Source organism: Enoplosus armatus, chromosome 21 (genome assembly GCF_043641665.1).
Source record: "Enoplosus armatus isolate fEnoArm2 chromosome 21, fEnoArm2.hap1, whole genome shotgun sequence".
Taxonomy (NCBI): domain Eukaryota; kingdom Metazoa; phylum Chordata; class Actinopteri; order Centrarchiformes; family Enoplosidae; genus Enoplosus; species Enoplosus armatus.
Window position 1 is genome coordinate 167427 of NC_092200.1, and position 23788 is coordinate 191214.

General features: G+C 42.9%; 1 protein-coding gene across 1 annotated transcript; it reads right to left on the minus strand.

The window, feature by feature from the left end:
- Nucleotides 1–7424: 7424 nt before the first annotated feature.
- Nucleotides 7425–22461, minus strand: LOC139304585 (lethal(3)malignant brain tumor-like protein 4). The gene is made up of 18 exons (XM_070928520.1): nucleotides 22445–22461; nucleotides 20150–20204; nucleotides 19357–19442; nucleotides 18699–18803; nucleotides 18481–18616; nucleotides 18305–18396; nucleotides 16418–16650; nucleotides 15929–16005; nucleotides 15765–15850; nucleotides 15139–15249; nucleotides 14936–15050; nucleotides 14242–14341; nucleotides 13482–13610; nucleotides 12410–12487; nucleotides 11474–11547; nucleotides 8232–8392; nucleotides 8073–8135; nucleotides 7425–7985 (listed from the first exon to the last, which is right to left on the minus strand). The coding sequence occupies exons 2-18, from the start codon at nucleotides 20175–20177 to the stop codon at nucleotides 7425–7427; spliced, it is 2235 nt and encodes a 744-aa protein (XP_070784621.1). The 5' UTR covers nucleotides 20178–20204; nucleotides 22445–22461.
- Nucleotides 22462–23788: the final 1327 nt, after the last annotated feature.

A 23788-nucleotide genomic window follows, 5' to 3' on the forward strand; every position in this document is an offset into this window, starting at 1 on the left:
CACCACCCACCAATCAGACGGTGGCTCAGCGGGCTAAGCCCTGCCCACCTCCACCTCAAGAGAGAGAGAGAGAAATATAGGCAGGTTATCTTGTGATGATCTATTTTGTTTTCTTGTGTAATTATTCAGTAACATGTAATTTAGCTTTAACTGTCAACTGGACAAAGACACTGAAACATTAATATTACCTCTTAATATACACTCTAAACCAGTGTGCATCAGTGTCAGCAGCTCACCTATAGACTTTTCCCTTTAAACGAAGGTTTTTCTGTTTTAACTGCGGAATACTTTTATACCTCCATATCTTCCTCAATAAACTGCTTTTCTCATTTGGCCTTAAGTGGAAGAAGGCATCACTCTCCGCCTTTTCCCTTCTGAATTTGTGAAGTGAGAAAGACTTAAATACAGTGGACGTCTCCAAAAGGATTCAACATTTTCACATTGACAGCAGAGGGCTCATTGGAGGGCGAGAACAATGAGACACGCAGCTCATTGATTAAACACCGGTGTCGGATTGGTACCCAAAGCCCAGGTATCAGTATCAGGACTGAAAAAATCTGATTGCTGCGTCTCTAATTTAAAGTTGTTTATTTGGTATTTCTTCATTACGCTGAATAAACAATGTGACTGTTAATAATTTGCAGTTTATTATAGAACTAGGACTTTAAATGTGAGACACTTTTTTACTCATTTTACAAATGTGGCCGTTCTTTGACATTTATTTATCATGTCGGACAGTAAGATATCTGATCTGAGCTAATATTTATTATTAGGTTGTTATTTGTAATTACGAGCGGCCAGAGTCTGAACGTCTCATGTCTCACTCCAAAAATAATATTCATTCAAGAGCAGTCAGGTCTGACTGTGTGTTTTGACCACACTAAAACTTCCACAATGCAACACTCGCCCTCTGACAGACATTGGTTATTAAAGTGACAGTGAGCTGTGAGTGAAACATGTCTCTGTCCAGAGCTGCAGGAACTACGTCTCCCAGCATGCACTGCAGCTCCTCCACAGGAGATGCAGACTGGATTCTTCTGACTCACGTCCGTGCCTCCTCCACCTCCTTCCAGCGTCAAGACTGATCAATACTGATCAATACTGGCAGGTAACCGTCAGTGTCAATCAATATTGCAGCATACTGATCAACACTCTTCAGTCCAATCAGTGCAATGATCACTTCTCTGTTCAACACTAATCAATACAGTTTGTTACTGATCAATACTGTATGGATCAGTGCCACCAATACTGATCAATACAAAACAGAACAAGAGCAATCAATCACTCCTGCAGAATAATGACCACAATATAATAACACACACATACAGAGAGCACGACATGACAGAATAGAACAGTATTGATCAGTATTGAACAGAATTGAAGTAAGAAAATGTATTGATTAGTTACAAATTGTATTGATTTGTTTAGAGGTGGTCATTGCATTGATTGGATTGCAAAGTATTGATCAGTAAGTTGCAATATTGATTGGTACTGATCACTATCTGTTAGTATTGATTAGTATTGGTTAGTATTGTAACAGAGCAAATCAATCATTACTGCAGACTACCAATCGATACTGTTCAACACTGATCAATACAAGAACACAGAGAGAACCAGCAGAAGAGAATACAATAGAACGTGTTTGTTCTCACTGTTTCAGCTGCCGTCGCTTCATGTTTCTCCTCTTTCCACTTCATCTTCATCATCTTCCTCCAGCTGCTGCTGCTCCGACGTGTCCTCCCCTTCCTCCTTAAATCCTCCTCATCGTCTCCTCCTGTCGACTCCCCCTCTGCCCCCCCCCCCCTCTCTGGTTGTTCTGCAGTGATGTTGAGTGTAAATGAATCTCCTCCTCCAACAGACAGAGAGAGAGACAGGCAGGGAGAAAGAGAGAGACTGGTTCCTCCCACTGACACTCTGCTGAAAACACCATTTACTACCTGTCTGTCTGACTAAACCTGTCTCTCCATTTACTGACTGTCTCTTTATCTGCCTGTCTAACCAGCTGTCTCCCTAACTTGTCCGTCTCTCTAACCTCTAAGCTACCAGCTGTCTACCTGCCTATCTGTTTATCTGTCTGTCTACCTGTCTGTCTCAACAGCCAAGTTTCATCCAAATGTAGATCAGATTTTAAGACGTTACAGAAACTCATGAAAATAAAACCTGACCTGCTGCTTGTTTCTGTGTGAATATGAGTTCACTGGCTGGTGGAGCTAATAAACAGCTGGCAGAGCTAATAAACAGCTGGAGGAGCTAATTCTCCAGTCGCTGCCATTCAACCATTGCAGAAGAAGAAGAGGACACGACGAGATGACGCCATTAAAATAGCTCCAGTCAAAGCTCAAACGATGGAGAGCCATGTGGAGAACATGATGAAAAATGACATTTGTGTTGTGAGGAAGGTCACAGCCTCCTTGTCACTCCACACAGATCTGATGTTTTCAGCTCTTCATTTTCAGTCACAGCTTCATTTATTCATCAAGTCTGATTCTGTTTTCATCCACAAATAACTTTTACACTCAGACAGGAAACACTTCTCTAGTCTGTCTGTCTGTCTGTATTGGTTCAGTCCAGACTCTCAGGTCTGTCTGCTGGTCCTGGATCTTTTGTGAATCCTCTGTGGGTCTCTGATCAGCAGTGATGCTGATTCTGGGATGCTGCTGTTGCTAGGAGACTGAGGCAGAGTAGCTCTGCAGAATCTAAATAATTTGTTTTGTATAAATGTTCCCTGTGGAAGTTTGTCCCTGCTGAGACTCCATATGTGCTGCATCAGATCTATCCAACCAGAGACTCTTCATCATGCTCACTCACTCTCATCTGTTGTGAATTCTGGGTAAATTAGAGGGTTCTACGGTCATTTAGGGTTTATATTGAGTCCTGAAAGTCTGACAGTCTGAATCTGCTGGAAAAAGACAACAAAACTAAAGAAAACTTAGCGAAATATTCATAAGTAATATAAAATACAAATAATTCTGTCTCAAAATTACAAGCCTCGTGGATGTCCCAGGGTGCACACTGACAGCTGTTGAGCAAGGTGGGTGGAGGACCCGAGTGATGCTCAGCTACCTGGCATGTTTCTTTGTGTGATGGGCAGACTGCCCAGGCATGGTCAGAGAGGAGGGTGGTGGCAATGGAGAGGGTCACAGTGCAATTGGAGGCCAGGAGGATTGGGGTTTATTCACACAGCGGGGGGAATTCCTGCTCCTCCAGGACATCGATTTTGGGCTCAGGGCTTGAAACTTGCTCTCCAGGTGGAGTGCTCCTGGCATAAAGCAGCAAGGGGAGCGCTTGTATTGCAGCTTTCAGCCCTTCACCAAAGTCCAGGGTTCTGGGGTAGAACAAGCTTGGGATTTGGGCTTTGCTCCGAGGCTCAACCATGCCTCTTCTCTCATAGCTGGTGGGGCATTGGATGGGGTCAACGAGCCCACAGCGAGAGTGGACCTGGACCAAGGTAGGGTGATGTTGGTGTCCGGTGGGACTAAGGCTGAGGACGCGGTGCATGAAATGTGCTTAGCCTGCACAGTGGCGATTGTGGAGAGGTGCAGTGATCATGACAGAGCTCACTGTCCCATGGGAGGAAGGCAGCCTTTAAAAGGAAAGAGGCCAACTACACAGAGAGCAGAGACGCAGGGTGGACAGCGGCCACCTACCCTGTGGAGGCTGCAGAGGCTTTATTGGAACATCTACACATCTGGACTGCAGTTGACACCTTTAAAAAGCAGCTGAAGACTCATTTACTCAAGCTGGCCTTTGTCTCGTGCTGTCTGGTGTGTTTAAGGTCTCTAATATTTATTTTTAACAACTTTACTCTTGTGAGGCACTTTGTGACCTTGATCTGTGAAAGGTGCTATACTAAATAAACCTTGTTTAATTATTTTGGGAGTGTCAAGCTAAAGAAGGCGCTGGCTGAGGAAGAAAAGCACACTTCTGCGTTTGGCTGAGAACAAAACAAAGGATGTGGAAAAGACAAGGATTCTATAGTCCGCTGCAGGAGGCAGCCGAAAGATGTCCCTACTGCTGCTCCACCACCTGGAGATGTCCCCGGGTTAATGGAGTGAACACATCAAAGACGGGTGACCTCCAGCTGATGACCCTGCAGCTATCTCGATGGCACCAGCGGTGGTGCAACAGGCACGCCCAGCAGGTAAACTTACTTGTGTTTCCTTCCATCATTCATTTTTAATTGCAAATCAAAATGGAGATCACACTGACTAATCCAGAATCCAGTATATTACAGTATTATAGCTTCTGAAGAGCCGATGAACCAATGAATGATGAGCACTCGAGTCAGATCAGAAACTTTATTAATCTCATCAAACACTGACAGAAACAGCAAAGAAAAAAACTGAATATAAACATCAGCTGATTGGTGGAAACATTAAATCAACCCGGACGTTTAAATTCATGAGCTGTTACCATGGAAACCTGAGGAACTGTTTGTTGTATAGAAACTGGTGTTACAAACTGAGCGTGTGCAGCAGAGCGCCCCCTGTAGTCTGGGATGAGTGCTGGTCTGAGTTCAGCTCCTTTACCTTTATAACCAGCAACAGATAGAGGCCCACTGTGAACTCAGACTTCCTGATCGGTTGTCGGTTTGAATCCCAGCAGGACTGACCGAGGCAGAGAAACACAGTAATACAAATATATACTTATATATAAACTTTAAAATAGAAATCTTTAGAGATACAGTAGGTAACAATAGATACTCTTCATAACACTATAGAGAATAAAATTATAAATATAAACTCTGGAATTAAAACTGAGCTCAATAAAGACATCTGTCCACCAGGAGAAGTATTTAAAATTATTTTAAAGACTGTTTCGGAAACCTGATACCGTCGTAAAAATCACTCCTTTCACAAACTGACCAATCACAGCAGAGGAGGCGGGACTTTTGGATGATGTCACCATTCAACGTTAAAAACTGGAGCAGTTTCCACCTGTTCAGTTCAAACAAAACTGAAAAGTAAAATCCTGAGAGGACAAAGAGAGTACTAGGTGGAAATGACATCACATTTCTTTCAAGAGTCATTACAGTGGGGGCGGAGCCACAGTGTGATGTCATCAACCACTCCTGTGTTTATTCATGAGCCCTTACATTCATAACAAAACAAGATGAAACTTTAATATGATAGAAGACCAACAGAAGAGCAGAGACCTGTGTCATGATTAGAAGGTTTCTTGTTATTAGGGGATCTAATCTTTTAATTACGATTATACGATACATCATTAATCATAAGGATGTGATTATGACACTTTCTCACAAATAGACCTTTTTGCATTGTGCATTGCATTGCTTTTTTTGTGATTACGAGATCTAGTAAATATGGACGTTTTGCATAATTAAGAGACTTTTTATCGCAATTTAGAGATATAAAAAGAGACAGTTTCAAGTATGATTTTTTCCCTCCTAATTAAGAGACTTTCTTCATAATTACGAGACTTTTTATGGCAATTTTGAGAGAGAGATTTTTTTTCTCACAATTATAAAATCTTTCCTCACAGTTGTCGTTTTGCATTATTAATGGACCACTCACTATTTCAAGATATTTTTCACAATTATGATAAATGTGTTTTTTTAGTGAATGCAGTGTGCGTCTGTACAAACATTCTGTTGGCTTTTTGCTCATTTTTTGTTTACCTCATTCTGTTGTTTTATTGACAGGAATTAAGAGTCATCTTACTTGAAAATTAAGTTGTTTACTAAAACAGATTTTCAGAAAGACAGATCCAGAGATGTAGGAAACACCGAAAAATAATCTCTCTGAATCATTAATAAACTGTTTATAATGGAGGAAATTTAGAAAATGTATACCAGAAATTTGATCTTAACTTTAAACATTAGATTTTTTGTTTTTTTTTGTTTTGTGTTTTTAGTGTTTGTTAATATCTCAGCCAATCAGCTGGCAGCAGCCATGTTTTCATTCATCAGATTTTAGAAGGTCTCTGTGGTAAATTCAACAAAACTTTATCCAGATTTTAAAGACTTTTGTTTTGATGATTTTAGACGTTAATGTCAAAGAGGAAACATCACGATGTACAGCTGAGTCCCATTTCAGGCTTCCTTCCTTCCTCCTGGTCTGAACACATCATCACAGCAGATGTGTTAGGACTCAACGTCACAGAATCATCTGCATATTGGTCCTGGTTTTGGTGAGTCCAGTCTTTCGTCCTCTGAAGGACTCCCCTGCAATAAGCCCCGTCAAAGTGGCGGAGCCTGAAATGGAGCTCAGAGGCCTGAACTACGAAGCAAGTTCAACATACCCAGGATATCTTTTATTATCTGGCTTCACTAAGTCTAACATACGCAACCCCGCTGAGTGCTCACACGATGGTGGTTATCAACTGGGTGAGTCAACCCAGGGTCTCACAATCCAGCCACCAGCTACTGGCGGCAGAGCGACATTTTCCAACCGAAGAGCAAACTATAATATTAGACAAAGAAGAAGAAGTTCAACACATCATCCAGGCTGAAAGGAGCACAGCTGCAGCTGCCAACAATCCCCACTGTGTGACTGAAGGCTTCTAATATCACTGCCCCATCATGAGGGCCGAGCAGATCTGACTGATTACATTTGTGTGTTCTATTAAATTCATGTGTTGTGAGATGTGTTCTTACGGTGTGTTGGACAGTTTTAGTCTTATTCTGTCAGCTGCAGCCCCGGAGTTTCAGACGGAGCAAATAAAACATAAATATAAAAGCATGATTCAAAGCAGTGAGTAGGCTTACTTTCATATCTTCTAAGAACAACAAGAACATCAAGGCTTCAGTGCTTCAGTCAGTCTCTGCTGGAGGATGATATCAGAACACAGGAGACATTCCCTCCGATCAGAATCTATATCTCTCATATTAAACACCGTCAGGAAAAGACAAAGGTCTCTGCTGGTCTCTGAACACTGCGCCACTAAGAGACCCTCTCACGATCCGCATCGTGCTCCACGGGATCTTCTACGATTGGTGATGCTGTTTTCCATGAGAGCTGATTGGTCAGTAGGCAGAGCTTTTATGCGAGTTGGTCTGTTATCTGGAACATAACCTGCTCCGGAGCAGGTTAGGTTTGCAGCATAAGTTACCATGGGGATGTACCCCGGTAAGAACCACTGTTGTAACCCTGAAAACACAAGGTTAACCCTGAGGTTACCTCTCTAACCCCAAATCCTGCTTCGTAGTACAGGCCTCAGGTGTCATCAGTTAACATGACATAACAACAACGTCAACAAACTTTCTGTTTGTCTTGTTTTCTTCTCTGTGATGAAGATCCAACATGACGTCACATGACCGACACCTCCCTGTTCACAGAAACACCTGAGATTATAAGTGTGACATCAGAATTTTAAATCTGATTGATGATTGGATAGAAAAATAATGTTGATGTTGGGGCATCAATCAGGTGTTTCTGGATTGGCTCAGTCATGAGTTGCATGTGTCAGGTGTCCTCGGCGTGCGGTTGGTTCCTGTCCTCAGCGTGTAATTGGTTCCTGTCCTTGGCATGTGATTGGTTCTTGTCCTCGGCATGGGATTGGTTCTTGTCCTCTGCATGTGATTGGCTCTTGTCCTCGGCATGTGATTGGCTCCTATCCTGAGCATGTGATTGGTTCTGGTCCTCGCCATATGACTGGCTCCTGTCCTCGGCATGTGATTGGTTCCTCTCCTCGGTGTGTGAATGACTCGTCTCTTCGGCGTGTGATTGGTTCCTCTCCTCTGTGTGTGATTGGCTCCTCTCTTCCGCGTGTGATTGGTTCCTGTCCTGAGTGTGTGATTGGTTCCTGTCCTCGGCGTGTGATTGGTTCCTGTCCTGAGTGTGTGATTGGTTCCTCTCCTCGGTGTGTGATTGGTTCCTCTCCTCGGCATGTGATTGGCTCTTCTCCTCAGCATGTTTGAACATCAGGATGGAGTTGTAGATTTTGAGGGCGGGACCAAGTTTGATTGACATGATCCTGATGATGTCACGTTGCGTGAGAAGGAGGAAGGCCCGACCATCGATTTGCTAGAGAGATAGAGGTGGGAACCAATCAGATCACAGAAGGTTCAATGTGATACAATACAATCTACAGCAGCTGATTGATCATCTCACCTCGTCTCTGAACTGTTTGGCCTGTTCCTCACAGCCAGGAAGAGACCCAATGAAGTCTGACACCTGCAGAGAGACAGACAGGTAAGAGAGAGAGAGAGAGAGAGACACAGGTCAGAGACAGACAGGTCTCTCACTCCTTCTCTGACCTGTCGTACTGACCTGCTGGACGCTCCAGTGTTGGACGGTCTCGGCGTGGACTCCAGCGACGCCCGGCAGCAGTTTGCGGTGTTGCTCCCAGCAGAGCGACAGGTCGCGACCGGGCTGCGCTGACATGGCCGACAGGAAGACAGACTGGTGGAGGGCTGCCTGCAGACTGGACTCTGCTGGAGAGACAGACAGGTCAGACATACCTAACAGCACCTTAACAACCCCACCTTTCAGGCTGTTGGTCAAATAATGGGCAGATTAATTGATAATAATTAATAAAACATAATTTGTTGCAGCTGGACTCTGCATCAAATGCTTCACACCCAGATTCATTTCCTGATTTAACACCTGTCAAAAGTAAAGCTCTTCATTTAAATATGTGATGTTTAAAGTGACTAATCAATCAACTAATCAATTCATCAATCAAGTCATTTTTTTTAACACAATCTCGTCCATCCTGTTAGATCTTCTGGTTTTCTATCTCAGTAAACTGAATCTCTCTGTGTTTTGGACTGCTGGTTGGACAAAACTGTTATGGAGTTTCCTATCTTCCTCCCTGTCCTCTAGGGGTCAGAAGCAGGGGTCACTTGGGTAGAAATCTGAGCTTTGAGGTCAGTACTAGGTCTGTGGTGTTTGGGAGAGACAGGAGCCATTCAGATAAGGGGAGCCGCGTTGCTGTAGCAACCAAGGACAGAGGCGGTGGCTGCTCGAACTCCCTAGACACCAGAAGATAGACGAAGAAGTGCAGTTATGCTGACAGAGTTCATGTCTGTCTCCAGGTCAGAATGTGCAGACATATCCTGAACTATTACAGGTAAATGTGTTCTCTTGTTTGGAGAACTGATGCTTATTTAGACTAATCTGCGCATGTTCTTAGTGCAGAGTTTGACCATTTCTGGGTGTGTGGTGTTTGTAGCGTGCTCATTGAGGGTTTAAAGTCTGACCACAGGGAACCTGAACTTCAGAACTGAGGTGGCATCATGCAGTAACCACTGTAGTAATAATCTCTCCATTCTCCTTGGCCAAGCTTCAATAAATACTTCCAGCATAAGACATCAAGGCTCCTGACTACTTCTTTCACTGATGAGTTGACCATTGCTCTTTCCAGATTTCCATAACTAAAACGAGACATTTGGAGACTCTGAGGAACATTTTCACTACATTCTGAGAATTTGGAGATTAAAAGATTCATTGATCAATCGAGAAAACTATCTTCAGATTTTTCAGTTAATGAAAATAATCACACACTCCTGATACAGACTAAACTGCAGCTTTAGATCAGAGTTCAGTCCAACAAGAAACAAAATCCAGTCAGAACCAGGACCCCCAGAAACCCTCCAGGAAGATCAATCCTGAACCAGATTTAACAAGCTCACTAAGATATGTGAAGAATCAGCAGAAGACAAAACCTGTCTGTGGGCTGAACTGTCTCACACCACTGAGCAGTGACACAGGCGTCATGTGACCAGTGTCTGCTGATCAATCACCTGATCAGTGAACAGAAACAGGAGGAGCTGAGAGCCCGCAGTCCTTCAGAGGAGAAAACACAGAGCACAACCAAAACAGCAGTTACCATGGTGAGCTGTTTCCATGGAAACAGCCACTTTTTCTGCCTGCTGTTTCCATGGAAGCACAAAGAGGAGAGAAAGGGAGGATGCTGAGTGTATTTACAACATATGTAAGTGACCCTTTACATCATCACATAACAACAGCCTGCAGTGTGTCATCATCTCCATGGATACCTGGAGTTAGTTATTTAACTCTGACACTTCTTTTAGGCTGCAAGTCAGCTACCCATTAGCTAACACAGACATGAATGAATCTTATTTATGAAATATGAGCAAAACAAAAGTTTGATTGTCTTCACGGCTCAAATAAGAAACAGGATTTCAAAGTCTGTGTGTATGTAAATGAAATGTGAATGTGTGTGTGTGTGTGTGTGTGTGTGTGTGTGTGTATCCATTTCAACAGAGAGAGACGTTTGTTACATTGCAGGTATCTGTGTCCTGTTGACTAAAAATGTGGCTGTGTTGACTTAAATGTGACATTTCTGTTGAAAGTTTATCATGTTCTTGTTACTTTAAAGCCGCCTGATGTTTAGCTACCTCAACACCTCGTCAGCCACCTACCTACCCAGAGCTTTTCCATACAGTAACATCAGTTACCTAAACAGATGAGTAAACCAGCAGCTTTAAAAGGTGACCTGGTTTCTCCAGTTGAATCACTCAATCCTGGTTTACCTGCTACACTTTATCTGAAACTGGAGATTTATGTTTGTATGAAGCAGCAGTGAAACATGGTGGCTGTTTCCTCCCTCTGCTGGAGGAAAGGTTCATACAGATGCAGGTAGTAAAACCTGACGTCAGCAGTCCCAGTAAAACCAGTAAAGTTGAACTTTAAAACCACCTGCAAACTTATCCAGAGTCAGTCTGTGTCTTAATGAACACAAACATCAGGTGTGTTTGGACACGCCCTCTCTGACATCATAACTCTGGTTCCTATGGACACCATCAGTTGTGCTGCATTCACAAAATATGGTTCAAACTGTAATTACGAGCAGCCAAACGGGGAAAAACATTCACGCCAGACTTCATTTCAATTCAGAGTCGATATCTGACAGCAATGACAGACTCACCGCCTCCGTTAGTTTTCATGTTTGTATACTTATTGATTAGTATGTAAATGTGTTGATATCTCTACATGTTTATTGATTAGTATGTGTTGATATTTGTACATCTGCAGCTTTGTTGTTAAGCTCTCCAATAAAAACATGAAGCTTCATGTTCAAACTAAATATTAGATTTATACTCAAACTTTATCTCCAAAAGTTATTTTATCTTCTGTTTTAAACTCTTAGACATCACAGCTGCTGACATCACACTGTCCTCCACAGGTTGATGACATCACACTGTCCTCCACAGGATGATGACATCACTCTGCTCTCCACAGGTTGATGACATCACACTGTCCTCCACAGGTTGATGACATCACTCTGCTCTCCACAGGTTGATGACATCACTCTGCTCTTCACAGGTTGGTGACATCAAGCTGCTTCACAATAGTTGTAGAATGACAATTACAACAATTCAAAATGTCCACCATCTCTGCTGATTGTTGTGAAATGCATGCTGGGATACTTGTCTAAAGAGTCCTGGAAAACCAGAAGGAGTGAGACCTCTTCAGGTCGTTCAGACCGAACTCGTCTGTATGAGACTCTGAATGTGAACTGTGTTTAAACTCAAGGTCTACTGTACCTGGACCGAGTGCTCTGACGTGAAGCTCCTCCTCTTCTTGTTTCACACAGAGAAATTTGGTTGGCGAGGACCTTCTGGGGGCCGAGCCAGGGGAGAGAAGGAGGAGAAATCATTATTAAACAAGGCAAGTGAAGCAAGACAGAGTCTTTTATTTTGTCTTTGTGCCCATTGATGGATTTAAACCACACACCAACCTCTGGTTCTGAAAAGTGAAGCCAGTGCGCTAGTTTCAAGTCTTCTTCAATACAGCATGATGCTCATTTTGTAAATTATGGTCCTATTTACAGTAAAATAGACAATAAAGCAGGGTATGCTCTAGGGTGGGGCTACCTATGACTCTGAGAAGGAGTAAAATTTTTGACTCAAATCATAGCAATCAGTCTCTAAGTGTTTCAAGTGTTTTAATCGGCTCTATGAGCTGAATCACTGCTGCAGCTGTGTCTTCTGTGCGCACAGACTCTTCTATTGTTAATGTTTGAGCAGTAAATGCTTTTAATCTGAAATCATTTCCACATCACAACATCCTGCAGTGAGTTTAGAAACAGATTCTGCTGCTGACAGGAAGTAACGCATTCACAACTTTATTTAAACATTCAACAACTCTGGTTTTATATTGAGTGAACGTCAGTGTGTGTGTGTGTGTGTGTGTGTGTGTGTGTGTGAGTGTTATATAATCCAGTTTTATATAACCTCCACAGATAATCTACTCACACCCACACACACATCACATGATCCTGTCGTCTATTCTGAGGAGAAGAGAGAAAGACAGGTCTGACTGGTTTATTGATTAAAGCTTTACAAGGTCACTGTGAAGAAGGTTGTGTTTGATGGTTGCTCGGGCCAATCAGAGCGCTCCCTCTTCTTCACCTACAGACACTCAGCAGGTATTCTGACATGGAAACTAACTGAAACTAACTGTCTGTCTGTCTGTCTCACCTGTCAGTCAGTCTTCTTCTCTTCCCCAGAGGAAGCAGCAGAGTCTTGTCTCTGGGCTCCGTCTTCACCTGAACACTTCTGCTGTTCAACAGACAGGTAGAGAAGAGAGAGAGACAGTTACAGAGAGAGACAGACGGGCACAGAGACAGAGTACAGGGTACACAGACGCATAGGCAGGTAAAGAGGCACACAGTTAGAGACACAGGAAGGTACAGGAAGAAAGACAGACAGGTTCACCAAGAGACAGGTGGGGGGGGGGGGGGGGGGGGGTGCAGTTAAAGGAAGAGACAGACAGGCACAGAAAGAGAGACAGGTACAAAGACAGACAGGTAGAAAAATAGAAAAACATACAGTTAGAGACAGACAAATACAGAGAGAGGCAGGCACAGAGAGGGAGACAGACACAGAGCCAGACAGATGAATCAGAATCAGAATCAGAATCAGAAATACTTTATTGATCCCCGGGGGGAAATTGTACATAAAAAAAGTAATTCCAGAGTGAAAAAAAGTACCAGAACTCTCTCCACCAGCATGTTTGGAGAGGGCACAACTTCAAAAGTCAGTACTTAAAAAAGTTCTGAGTTAAATAAAGAAATAAAGGAGAAAAAGTAAGAAAAAGACGAAAACAAACAGGAGCGACTGTAACAGGCTGCATGCACGTCGGCGCATGCGCACTAATGAGGAAGAAGACAGAGTTAGAAACAGACAGACAGGTTTTGCAGACAGGTACGGAGAGAGACAGTTACAGAGACAATGATACAATATAAAATATTTAAATATACTTAACTAAATCCGTTTACATCTAAATATATCCAAATCATAATAAACTCTATGAAGCAGAATGCCCCCTGCTGTCTGCTGATGGAATTGAAAACTATATAGAGATATAATGATATATGAAAAATATTATATTTAGCTTTTTTTTTTTTTAAATGTACAGTTATATGATTGTTCTGCTTTTCAGATTTGCACTAAAAGGTCTGGACGTCTAAACTAAAATAAAGTGTGAAACCTTGCGAATACAATGTTCAAGAAACATTTTCTACAGCCAGTAAAACCATTCCACGGTTACCTGTCTGAATGTTTGCCATGGTGATATATGGTGACAGGTACGAGGGTGACGACTCTCTCTCCTCCCAGCCTATCAGGAAGCACCACCTCCTTACGCATATTAATGTCTGAGTATGGGCAGCCGAAGGCACTGGGCGAGAGACAACAGAAACAAGACTCAGCAGACTGAAACAAGACTAAGCAGACTGAAACATGACTCAGCAGACTGAAACAAGACTCAGCAGACTGAAACACGACTCAGCAAACACGACTCAGCAGACTGAAACAAGACTCAGCAGACAGAAACATGACTCAGCAGACTGAAACGACACTAAGCAGACAGAAACAAGACTCAGCAGACAGAAACATGACTCAGCAGACTGAAACACGACTCAGCAGACTGAAACACGACTCAGCAAACAGAAACAAGACTCAGCAGACTGAAACACGACTCAGCAGACAGAAACAAGACTCAGCAGACTGAAACATGACTCAGCAGACTGAAACAAGACTCAGCAGACTGAAACACGACTCAGCAAACAGAAACAAGACTCAGCAGACTGAAACACGACTCAGCAGACTGAAACAAGACTCAGCAGACTGAAACGAGACTAAGCAGACAGAAACAAGACTCAGCAGACTGAAACATGACTCAGCAGACTGAAACACGACTCAACAAACAGAAACAAGACTTAGACTGAAACAAGACTCAGCAGACTGAAACACGACTCAGGAAACACGACTCAGCAGACTGAAACATGACTCAGCAGGTGAGTATTTACCTGTGGTGTCCAGTGTATTTGGCTCCTTTAATGTGTCCGACTCCTCTGCAGCCCGGAGTGGGACACACACCCTGAGAGGGGGAGGAGAGGGGGGAGGAACCTGTCTCACACACAGAGGAAACATAAACACTGTTAGTATCATAATTAATGCTACTGCTACAGTATATATCTGTCTGTGTGAACTGTCAATTCAATTCAAAGGAGCTTTATTGTCATGGGAAACAGACGTTTACATACAGAAAATAAAATATCTTAAAATAAAAAATGTCTCTCTCTCTGACCTGTCTCTCTCTCTTTGACCTGTCTATCTCTCTCTGATCTGTCTCTCTCTGACCTGTCTCTCTCTCTTTGACCTGTCTCTCTCTCTATGACCCATCTATCTCCCTCTTACCAGACTCACTCTGACCTGTCTCTCTCTCTCTCTCTCTGACCTGTCTCTCTCTCTCTATGACCCGTCTATCTCTCTCACCAGACTCACTCTGACCTGTCTGTCTCTTTCTCTGACCTGTCTCTCTCTCTCTCTATGAACCGTCTGTCTCCCTCTTACCAGACTCACTCTGACCTGTCTCTCTCTCTCTGACCCGTCGATTTCTCTCTTACCAGACTTTCACTCTGATCTGTCTATTTTTGTCTGACCCGTCTCTCTCTTACTGATCTCTGTGTCTGACATGTCTCTCTCTCCTGTCTGTCTGACCTGGGGGGGGTTCCAGTGGGTGTCCTGTGCGTTGACACCAGCCGACAGGATGAAGGTCACAGAGGTCGCCGTCACACCAGACGTCAAACTGCTGCGACCAGCCGTCATAATGAACCTGCAGGTACACACACCTGGTTACATCATCACGTACCTTATGACATTACACAAGTGCAGAAACGGGTAGACAGACAGGTAGACAGTACCTTCACCCTGTAGTCTTCTGTATCTGTTACTGTGGCAACGCGGATCAACATTGGGTTCCTCCTGTCAACCGCCTCCAGTTTGTGGTTCACCTGGAAACCATGTGGAGCTCTCTGATTGGACAGAGGCACAAGGACGGCTGTCAATCATCACATGGAGCTCAGTGTTTGGACCTGACAGCTGTCAATCTGTCAATCACAGTTTAAAGCTGAGTAACAGCTTCTCTACCTCCTTGTTTCCTTCTCTACCTCCTAGTTTCCTTCTTCACCTCCTCCTCCTCTCCTTCTCTACCGCCTTGGTTCCTTCTCTACTTCCATCTTTCCTTCTTCACCTCCTCTCCTTCTCTACCGCTCTCTTTCCTTCTTCACCTCCTTGTTTCTTTCTCTACCTCCTTCTTTCCTTCTTCACGTCCTCCTCCTCCTCTCCTTCTCTACCTCCTTGTTTCCTTCTCCACCTCCTTCTTTCCTTCTTCACCTCCTCTCCTTCTCTACCTCCTTCTTTCCTTCTTCACCTCCTTCTTTCCTTCTCTACCTCTCTCTCCTTCTTCACCTCCTTGTTTCCTTCTCTACCTCCATCTTTCCTTCTTCACGTCCTCCTCCTCTACTTCTCTACTTCCTTGTTTCCTTACCAGTGTGAAGGCTGAGCTGGGAGCAGCATTGGAACCTGTTTCCTGCAGGTATTCCTCCCACAGGAAGTTCTCTGGGTTTGGATGACCTGAAAAACAAAAGTACTGATAACCAAAAGTACTAGAGAGTACTACAGAGTGAGTATTGAGTGTATTTGCGTGAATACCCTGTGGAGCGGTCAAAGGTCGTCCCTGTTCTTCACACCAGCCCACAGGATGGATGTATGGACTGCTGCTGTCACACCTGATCGATCGATACAACCATCAATACTTCAATACGTCAATACAATAATACCTAATCAATCCATATTGACCATGTGTAGAACCTTCAGTCTCATTCAAACACCTAAACACCATGGAAACTACTGCAGCTCCACCTGCTGGTCAACTTCAAATTACATGATTTACTGCAAATACAAAACTGTACTGTGGTGCGATTAATACTACTACTGATATTACCACTGCCACTGCTACTATTAATACTACTACTTCTACTACTGATACTGATACTCCTGTTACTACTGCTGATACTACCACTACTGCTACTACTACTGATACTGATACTACTGTTACTACTTCTGACACTACTGATACTTTTACTAATGTCTCTGACCTGTCTGTCTGTCACTTGTTTGTCTGTCACCTGTCTGTCTCACCAGTAGTCGTACGTGTCATCCCAGTTGTCGAAGTGAACCAGGAAGTGGTCATCGATGACATCAGTGACGGAAGCGACGCAGACAAGTCCGGGGTTCTTCCTATCAACCGCCTCCAACTTCATCCCCACACTGAAACCACAGCTCTGAGAGACAGACAGGCAGAGAGAGACCAACAGGTGGTGAAACAGATGACTGCAGGGCGACAGGAGAACAGACAGACAGGTATATACTGACTGCAGGGTAACAGGAGAACAGACAGACAGGTCTATACTGACTGCAGGGCAACAGGTGAACAGACAGACAGGTATATACTGACTGTATTCACTGTAGTATTCACGGCGCTTCACTTTTTCCACATTTTGTTATGTTACACCCTTATTCCAAAATGGATTAAATTAATTTTTTTCCTCAAAATTCTACACACAACACCCCATAATGACAATGTGAAAAAAGTTTTTTTGAAATTTTTGCAAATTTATTAAAAATAAAAAACTAAGAAATCACATGTACATAAGTATTCACAGCCTTTGCCATGAAGCTCAAAATTGAGCTCAGGTGCATCCTGTTTCCACTGATCATCCTTGAGATGTTTCTGCAGCTTAATTGGAGTCCACCTGTGGTAAATTCAGTTGATTGGACATGATTTGGAAAGGCACACACCTGTCTATATAAGGTCCCACAGTTGACAGTGCATGTCAGAGCACAAACCAAGCATGAAGTCAAAGGAATTGTCTGTAGACCTCCGAGACAGGATTGTCTCGAGGCACAAATCTGGGGAAGGTTACAGAAAAATTTCTGCTGCTTTGAAGGTCCCAATGAGCACAGTGGCCTCCATCATCCGTAAGTGGAAGAAGTTCGGAACCACCAGGACTCTTCCTAGAGCTGGCCGGCCATCTAAACTGAGTAATCGGGGGAGAAGGGCCTTAGTCAGGGAGGTGACCAAGAACCCGATGGTCACTCTGTCAGAGCTCCAGAGTTCCTCTGTGGAGAGAGGAGAACCTTCCAGAAGGACAACCATCTCTGCAGCAATCCACCAATCAGGCCTGTATGGTAGAGTGGCCAGACGGAAGCCACTCCTTAGTAAAAGGCACATAGCAGCCCGCCTGGAGTTTGCCAAAAGGCACCTGAAGGACTCTCAGACCATGAGAAACAAAATTCTCTGGTCTGATGAGACAAAGATTGAACTCTTTGGTGTGAATGCCAGGCGTCACGTTTGGAGGAAACCAGGCACCGCTCATCACCAGGCCAATACCATCCCTACAGTGAAGCATGGTGGTGGCAGCATCATGCTGTGGGGATGTTTTTCAGCGGCAGGAACTGGGAGACTAGTCAGGATAGAGGGAAAGATGAATGCAGCAAAGTACAGAGACATCCTGGATGAAAACCTGCTCCAGAGCGCTCTTGACCTCAGACTGGGGCGACGGTTTATCTTTCAGCAGGACAACGACCCTAAGCACACAGCCAAGATATCAAAGGAGTGGCTTCAGGACAACTCTGTGAATGTCCTTGAGTGGCCCAGCCAGAGCCCAGACTTGAATCCGATTGAACATCTCTGGAGAGATCTGAAAATGGCTGTGCACCGATGCTTCCCATCCAACCTGATGGAGCTTGAGAGGTGCTGCAAAGAGGAATGGGTGAAACTGCCCAAAGATAGGTGTGCCAAGCTTGTAGCATCATATTCAAAAAGACTTGAGGCTGTAATTGCTGCCAAAGGTGCATCAACAAAGTATTGAGCAAAGGCTGTGAATACTTATGTACATGTGATTTCTCAGGTTTTTTATTTTTAATAAATTTGCAAAAATCTCAAAAAAACTTTTTTCACGTTCACAGACAGGTCTATAATGACTGCAGGGCGACAGGTGAACAGACAGACAGGTATATACTGACTGCAGTGCCACAGGTGAACAGGGTTGGAAGAGCACCATGAGAGCCGGTGGCCTGAAGGTAGAGCGGCCAATCAAAATCTGTTTCACTGTGACCTGTAGAGAGGGAGACAGACACGTAGAGTAATGTAACCTGTGTCAGGTGGTTAACTGTGAGGGGGCAGTTCTCCCTGTACTCACCTTTGGGTGGGTGGAGCTTATGGTTGTGGTCTTTACACCAGCCTGCCGGTTTGATTTCTGCTGAGTCAGTGTTTACCCAGAAGTCATAGCACTCCGAGTATCCGTCGATATGGAGACGGAGCCGACAGCCAATCACCTGAGAGAATGAGACAGGAGACTCACCTGACCGACCTCAGACAGGTTTGTGACAGGTGCGTGTGTGTACATGTGTGCATTACCTCGGCGACCGTCAGCACACAGAACATGGAGGGGTGCAGCGGGTCGACACCCTCCAGCTTCATCCCAACTTTAAAACCAGTTCTCCTACAGGGAAAAGACTGAGACTGACAGAGAGAGAGAGACGGTCAGAGAGAAAGAGACGGAACAAACGGTCAAATATTGAGAGGTGACATCAGATATCTGGTCAAATCAATAATCTTCTTTGATCAGAACATTTCTACAGCTGTTTGTGTTCAGGTGTTGCATTCACCTTCACTGCACCATAACATTATATCAGCCAATCAGTTGACAGGACAGTATGAAGACGGCTGAATGATTATTTGATAAAAATCTGTGCTGGTGACCAAACAAACCAACCAATCACAATGCAACACACAAACCAGCCAATCAGAACACACTGGCAAGTTGAGAATGAAACAGTCAACAAGAGTGTTTCAGATGTGTTTTACTGGTTTTAACACCTTCAGCTTGAAAGTTATTGTGTTATTGGAGCCAATCAGGTGAGACAGCTGCTTTAAGGACACAGGTCAGAACCTGCAGAGTGTCAGGACAACAATACATCTCTCAGTTAAACTCTGCTCTGTCCAGTTCTCGTCTCATTGCATTATGTCAATGAGGGTCCTCACAAGTGTAGAAGTACAAATGCGTGTGTTATACCTGTGTAAACAGTGACAGAGGAGCAGCTTCAGCTTTCTGTTCGTTCAGGTACTGCTGCCAGGACCAGGACCGCCTCTTTACACTCACTGGACACAGACACACGCACACACACGCACACACATTGTGGTTACTATGGTTACAACATTAACTGCAGGTTACCTGTCTGATCACAGCGTCTCAGTGAACTACTGAAGCTACATGCTAACATTGGTCAGTCACATTAGCTCTCTGAGGCTAGTTTGTTGTCAACATGATTCACACTCAGCCAGGAGCATCAGTCGTGTTGCTATGGTTACCTGCATGTTAGAGACTGCAGCTCTCTAATTGGCTGTCCGTTAAAACCAATGATAATTACTTCAATCACAGCTCAGGATTTATTAACCTGCTGGTAACCATAGCAACAGAACTGATGATACCTCTTCAAGAACCCCTGGGACCCCATGAAGTACCCTGGAATCTTCAAGGACATCTAGAACCTTCTCAAGAACCCCTAGTGCCTTATTGAGAACCCCAGGAACTTTTTCAAGGACTTCCCAAACATCGTCATGGGACCTCTTCAATGACCTCTGGAATCCCATAAGGAAGATCTTCAAGTCCCCTATTGACTATGTACCAGAGGTCCGTGAGGAGGTTCCATGGTTCCTGGAAGAGCTTTCAGGGGTCTTGAAGAGGTTCCTAAAGTCAAAGATGTTCCTGGGTCCTTGAGAAGGTTCCAATGGTCCTTCAGTGAGCCCTATTGCTATAGTTACCTGCAGGTTAATAAACTGTGAGCTTTGATTCAGAACAGAGTTACCTTGAGTGCTGCTGACTTTGTTCTTCATCTTCTGTTCTTCTTCTTTGGTTCTTTTCTGACACACACAAAAAAAAATGTTAACTCCTCAGAGTTTCTAAACTAGTGACGCACACTGACAGATGATTTAGTCACATAACTGAAGCAATTAATGCATAAATGGATAATTATTAGCTGATGAAGTGACTGATTGTTGCAGCTGATTCTGGATCTTCTGACAGTGACTGAACTTTTCATTTCATTCTACAACAAATATAACAATTCAACAATATTGTAGTTTATTCACAGTGTGTTCACATGAAGACCAGAGTCTCTGTCAGGATCTGAACAGAAGACAGTACAGTGTTAATAAACACTGAGAGTCTGAAGTATCAGATCAGACAAAAAAACAGATGAAACATTTCATCTTTTTGTAAATAAATAAATAAATAAAATAAAATAAAATCAGCTTGTTTCCTATCAAACATATATGAAAACTTTTTTTTTACATTGTAACAATGTAAGTCTATGGGAATAAAGTCTTTTTGAGCCAGTGTGCGTCACGTGAAGGACCTGGAAGTTGTAATTACATGGTCTGGCCACTATGTCAGATTGGCTTCAAAGGCCAGTGTATATCCGGGGGTCTTGGGTCAGTCAGTAACGTTAAGCATCAGAGCATCTCTTCCATTCACGGCAGTGGTTTGAGTCTGTCGAGTGTCGACTTCACGCTATGTTGTCACTTAAGTAAATAAACATCCCCATATTTTGCTCTCCTGTGACAATCATCATGTCACTCGTGCTTATCATACTCGTTTGCTACATTAGCTAGCTAATGTGTGAGCATCTTAGCCCATTCTGCCTATACATTATACCATTAATAGTGTAGCGGTGACGTTACATGTCTTCACACCAAACTGTTCAGTTCAGGACTCACAGTTTGGTAACGTTACGCCCTCCAAACAGAACAATTACAGTTGTTGCATTTACAAACTTTAAATTTTAAAAGTCTGGTTTTCCCACCGTATACATTGAAAGTTTCCCCTGAACGTGTATAGCTTGATTTTGCAGCAGCAAACCATGAGTTTATGCAATGCAAACTAGTTTGGTTCCAGCTCAAATATAATTATGTGTATATTCTGTATATATAAAGAATATTGGCCGATCGATATCGCAGTTTTTTATTCTCTAATATCGGTATCGGCCTCTGCCCTAAAAATCCAGTATCGGTCGGGCTCTAGGTATTTGATATAAACTTTATTTCTAGCTGATCAGATGTCAGTGTGACAGACTCACTCAACAGATCAGCCATTTTAAATGTATTTGAATAACAGGAGTCACATCCAAACATAACATAAAAACAGAGCAAAAAGTGATGGGACTCTGGTTTCCTTCAGCTCATCTGATTATAATGAAGATGATGCTTGTGTTCTTCAATCAATAAAATAACCAATAAATACATGAATGACCATCAGACTGACTGTTGAACACTCATCATCATCTTCATCAGGGCAGGAAACGACACCATTAAAACACACACACACACACAAACAGGAAACCCACACACGTCCCTTCAAAATAAAGGTCCACATGCAGCTAGAGAGTCAGATTTGATGACTGTTCTTATGTGTACATAACCAGTTCTCACTTAGCATGTTTCCTACATTACTGTACAGTCTACCTCGATTATATTTCATATTATATTTATACATTTTACTTGTGTGATTTTTTTGGTACATTTTTTGTATGAGCATTGTTGGAGGGAGCCTGAGAACAAGAATTTCATTACTGGTTGTACATATGGTAAAGAACGTAATAACTTAGCTGTGAATAAATGTATGAGTTAACAACTAGAACTCGTCCTGCAGATAGAAGTGTTGTCTGCCGTATAAACAGATGATGAATGATAATATAATGAAACAGCTGTAATAATATAAAATATGTCTTCATAGTTCACAAAACACATTCTTATATCTGCTAACAGCTACTTTATAGTCTGTTATTAACCAGTTATTACATGTTTATATACTGATAATGGCCGAGTGTCACTGTCTGTCTGTCTGTCTGTCTGACAGCAGTTTGTCTGTCTGACAACAGCCATCCAAACTATTATTCTGAAGGTCTGACCGGAAGTGTCTGATCTGACAGGTTGAATCAGGAAACAACAAACAGAGTAGAAACCCGGCGGTGATCCGCGGTTCTCTCCGCCAGCTTCGAGCTGCTGTGAGCGGCTTCAGCAGCAGCAGAGAGCCGCTGAGAGGAACCGGAGGACCGGACATCTCTATGAGGACCGAGGAGCCGGTACCGGTACCGAGCACTTACCGTCTCTGATGATCCGCCTCTCTCTGCTGACAGCTACACAACACGGAAATAATGAAGCACGGAGTTCACTGCGCATGCTCCTAGGAGAGAGCGCGAGAGAGAGAGAGAGTGAGAGAGAGAGAGAGAGAGAGAGAGAGAGAGCATGAAATATGAAATATAAATAAATATGAAATATTATAAAAACAGAAACTTTCAAATCAACAATTCAAATCAACAAAATCAACAAAATATTTGTGTTTTAAATAGTTTTTAAGAACCGAGTTGAGTTCAGAAGCAAACATCAGATAATAAAAATAACTTGAAGGTGTTAATATAATATGTCCCACAATATAATGTCCCAGAATATAATGTCCCACAATATAATGTCCACAATATCATGTCCACAATATAATGTCCCACAATATAATGTCCACAATATAGTGTCCCACAATATAATGTCCCACAGTATCATGTCCACATTATAATGTCCCACAATATAATGTCCACAATATAGTGTCCCAGAATATAATGTCCCACAGTATCATGTCCACATTATAATGTCCCACAATATAATGACCCACAATATAATGTCCACAATATAATGTCCCACAATATCATGTCCACAATATAATGTCCCACAATATCATGTCCACAATATAATGTCCCACAATATAATGTTCACAATATACCTATATATAATGTACAATAATATTATGTCCTGCATCTGTGAAGTCCTATATATAGTCAATAATATAATGTCCACAATATAATGTCCTATATCTGTTTTTATGATCTGCTTGTTGTGAAGTCATCGCCTTGTGTGAAACACTTTGTAACATGGGTTTAGAAAGGTGCTCTATAAATAAAGATGATTATTATTACTAATGTCTAATAGATGACAAATTATTGGACTGATTACAGAACAGCTGCTGTTACTGACACGTTGCTTCTTCATGAAAATGACCTGATGATGGGGTGCCCTGGTAGCTCACCTGCTAGAGCGGGTGTCCCATGTACAAAGGCTTAGTCCTTACAGTAGTAGCCTGGGTTCAAGTCTGGCCCGGGCTCTGCATGTCATCCCCTCTCTGTCTCTCTCGTCTGTTACTATCCATTAAAGGCAAATGCCCCAAAAAATAATCTTAAACCTGATGTCCTCATTCAGTTTTTGAGGTAAATATTTGGTCCACAGTTATAAAGGATTTTGATAAGTATACATTTGATGTCAGTTGACTGATCAAGCAGTCAAGCAAAGATGTTTTTAATTTAGTTTGACACATTTTATTTTATTAATAACTGCTTCATTCATCTTCATTCATTTATCAGGTCTCCAACATGTCTCACTCTGATTCCAGTCTCTGTGCTAAG